Source organism: Camelina sativa, chromosome 4 (genome assembly GCF_030686135.1).
Source record: "Camelina sativa cultivar CO46 ecotype springtype chromosome 4, ASM3068613v1".
Taxonomy (NCBI): Eukaryota; Viridiplantae; Streptophyta; class Magnoliopsida; order Brassicales; family Brassicaceae; genus Camelina; species Camelina sativa.
In genome coordinates, this window is record NC_141883.1 from 17675181 (window position 1) to 17678830 (window position 3650).

Below are 3650 nucleotides of genomic sequence, written 5' to 3' on the forward strand. Positions count from 1 at the left end.
TTTTGGATCATTATAGATAATTATTGCAACAATAAAACAGCTAGTTCTCACGCTAATTAAACAACTTTATAATTATTGCAACAATGAGGTCTCACGGTCTTAAGTCTTAGGCTAATTAAACAACTTTATAATTATTGCAACAATGAAACAACTATCCCTGCTTCTTGGTCTTAGGCTTCTCGGTCCTAGTACAAGAAAGACAAGGGGTAGGGGTAGGACCAAGAAGCGTAAGATGGGTAGCAATCTTGCTGATAGGGCTCCCTCCAATTGATAGACTTGACCAAAGCCAAAACGAGGTTGCAGTATAGAGCAGGACAGCTGATGCTGTGTGTTGGGGATGACACGAGAGGAGATTGTTGTCTCTTTTGTTCAAATGAACCAGAGCTTCCACAAAGTGAACATTTTCTGAGATGTCTTGGGTGATTACCAAGAGATTTGTTGGTTCATCTCTATGAGAAATTCCCCACATGTAAACATCTTGAAACATCATTTCAGTTTTGCCCTAAGAGAATCTGTAAATTAATTGAAAGAAAAATAAAATTAAATAAAAAGACAAACGTGGATCTTGTTCTAGTTAAGGAATCACATGAACCTGGTTGTTTAAGAGTGATGTTGAATGCTGCAAACTCTTCTGTATTGATATTCTCCCGAGTAGAATACGCAACTATCGAAATCCCACCACTGTAACCCATATCCTTGAGAGAAGATTTGATATTGGCATAGATCGAACCAGGATTGAGATCATTAGGGATTGGGCAATCATCCAGATCCCAGAAGACTCCTGTCTCAGCTCCTGGGATAAAAAAAAAACAAATACAGGTTTCAAAGAAAAATTAAGCAACTTGAAACTTGAGATCGATTTTTTTTTTTTTTAAACCAAGAGAATGTATTATAGATCAATTCCGTTAGATATCATTAAAAAAAACAGCCGAAAAATCGTGAATAAACAACTTACAATATAGATCGATCAGATGAGAGAGACATAGCTTACCGGAGAATTCCCTGAACAAGGAAGAAAACATGGTTCCGGCGGGGGAAGACATAGCTTCAAGGTTAGACTTGCCTGCGGCGGAAGACATAGCTTCAAGGTTAGATGTGTCGCTGCGGCGGATATAAGAGAGGCGCTTCTGGTTTTTTTTGGGGACGGATGATAGACCAAAATATATAAGAGAGGCGTTTCTTACAACTCTTAACAAACGGTATGCTTTTTTTTTTTTTCTTCTTACGGCAAATCAATTAGAGTTAATTAAAAGAAATGCCATGAACAGTAAAACAATTTAAGTTAAATATCATATTTGTCGAACCTTTTCCGCAATGCCACACCTCCTACTCGAAAAGACGAAAATAATCCTCAGACGCTTCACACGCCGTTACGCAAGTGAGAGAGAAGACGATCCAAATCCAAATTTATTTTTTATTTTCGATAATAACTCGTGCTCCCGGGACAAGCAATCTGGAACCCAGCCAGTGCGGCGAGCCGCAAATTCTGAAATCCGGCGAAATGGCATTCCTCCATTCCGTCGATACGATTACCCTGAAGTCCGGTGAAACGGAAAACCTCAAATCCGCATTGTGCAGTGCGGGTGACAAGTCCGAAACCAACTAAGAAACCGACCACAGGCCACCACTTCGGTTTGTTAAACTCCCCTTACACGGGCTATTTTACTGTTTCCGTAACTGAAAGATGTTATCGATTTATAACATTTTTATTTTGTAGATCTGGGACCATTCAAACTTCGCCTACTGATGACAACCAAATGGTCGAGAACGCAGACACTCTTGGAAGTGCAACAGTTCCAAAAGTTCCCAGTTTGAACAGCCGCTCTGCGTAAGTCTTTCCTGTCCATTGATATAAGTTGTCCATGGCATAAATGTTGTCAAAAAAACTTAAAATGTCCTTTGGAAATTCTGTTTAAAATAGTGAAGTTGTCCATTAGGTAAACTGTTTCTTTATAATTGTCCTCCGCAGATTGTGGTTATGAAGGTGTTGGTGAAGTTTATGCAGTTGGATCTAAGGTCAATGGTCTTTCTCCTGGTGATTGGGTCATTCCATCTCCACCATCTTCAGGTAGGAGGAATCTGAAACTTGGATTTCAGTTTGTAAAACAGTTGTAGTTAGTGGTATCCACTTCTGAGTTTTTGAAGCATGATGTTGGAATCTGATGGAAATCACTCTGGAACTAGGGACTTGGCAGACTTATGTTGTGAAGGAGGAGAGTGTGTGGCACAAAATCGATAAAGCGTGTCCAATGGAGTATGCGGCGACGATCACTGTTAATCCATTGACGGCTTTAAGGATGCTTGAGGATTTTGTGAACTTAAATTCTGGTTTGGACTGTTATCTTATGTCTTTGATGTAATTGCTCCCTACTTGCTTTTTTTCTAATCAAGTAATCCTCTGAAGCAGGAGACTCTGTGGTGCAGAATGGTGCAACAAGTATCGTGGGTCAATGTGTCATCCAGTTGGCAAGACTCCGTGGCATCAGTACCATCAACATTATTCGTGACAGGTGAAATATATTTTGAGTTGAATCTAAGATATTGGTTACGAACAATCAAAGCGGCTCTTGTCAAGTAGACTGTCGTGTGGTACTGATTTTAGGGCTGGTTCGGATGAAGCAAGAGAGCAGCTGAAAGCTCTAGGTGCAGATGAAGTGTTTTCAGAGAGTCAACTCAATGTAAAGAACGTGAAAAGTCTTTTGGTAAGATTTATGTCTAGCAATTCTATCGCAGAAATTGCTGAGTATGTGAAGCTTTAACATATGTGTGTTTGTGGTCTAGGGTAACTTACCTGAACCAGCTCTGGGATTCAACTGTGTTGGTGGCAATGCTGCTTCTCTTGTGCTCAAATATCTCAGGTGCAGTGAACATCTCCGTTTTTACATACTTCTAGTTAAATGAATTACCGCTGTGCTGAAGGTAGTGAATACATAAATATTTCAGGGAAGGAGGAACCATGGTAACATATGGTGGGATGTCCAAGAAGCCAATCACTGTGTCAACAGCATCTTTCATCTTTAAGGTAATTGCTAGATCATTTGGAAAAATTATACTTGCATCAGTATGTCTTAGAGTAGTAAATTTAGATCTTCATTCATAGTTGAAAATGTACTCTTTCTCTCACTTCAAATTCGTTGGGTGTCAAGATCTATGGCTTTTGTGCCCTGTGTTAAGTTTGATTGCCCTACAGGATTTGGCCTTGAGAGGATTCTGGCTGCAGAGTTGGTTGAGTATGGGTAAAGTAAAAGAATGCAGAGAGATGATAGACTATCTCCTCGGGCTTGCACGAGACGGAAAGCTAAAATACGAGTGAGTCCTTTTCTCAAATAAAGATTCTTAGCTCCCTTGAAAAAATATCTTCGGCTACTATATAATACCAATGGCTGTTTTCTTCTGCCAGAACGGAATTGGTTCCCTTCGACGAGTTCCCTGTTGCTCTCGATAAAGCTCTCGGGAAGCTAGGTAGGCAACCTAAACAAGTCATCACATTCTGAAGCTTCCTTCGTGTGAGCCATGTTAGTGTTAGCTATTAATGTGATAATGCATGATGTACTTTATTATACGGTATCTGCGTCCTCTTGTCTAATGTATCAGAAAACAATGAGAATGTAAACGTCATTAAAACCAAAATAAAGAAATCGTTATGCTTA

The 3650-nt window shown here is 39.8% G+C and overlaps 2 protein-coding genes across 2 annotated transcripts; one reads left to right on the forward strand and one right to left on the reverse strand.

Annotated features, from left to right (window-relative positions):
- LOC104780412 (uncharacterized) lies at positions 1–1314 on the reverse strand. Its single transcript, XM_010504907.3, has 3 exons — positions 992–1314; positions 593–793; positions 1–512 (listed from the first exon to the last, which is right to left on the reverse strand). Exons 1-3 carry the CDS (start codon positions 1077–1079, stop codon positions 487–489), a joined length of 315 nt encoding a protein of 104 aa, XP_010503209.1. The 5' UTR covers positions 1080–1314; the 3' UTR covers positions 1–486.
- An 879-nt stretch (positions 1315–2193) lies between these two features.
- LOC104783816 (enoyl-[acyl-carrier-protein] reductase, mitochondrial) lies at positions 2194–3650 on the forward strand. Its single transcript, XM_010508917.3, has 7 exons — positions 2194–2328; positions 2408–2510; positions 2603–2702; positions 2782–2858; positions 2944–3022; positions 3191–3309; positions 3401–3650. Exons 1-7 carry the CDS (start codon positions 2250–2252, stop codon positions 3492–3494), a joined length of 651 nt encoding a protein of 216 aa, XP_010507219.2. The 5' UTR covers positions 2194–2249; the 3' UTR covers positions 3495–3650.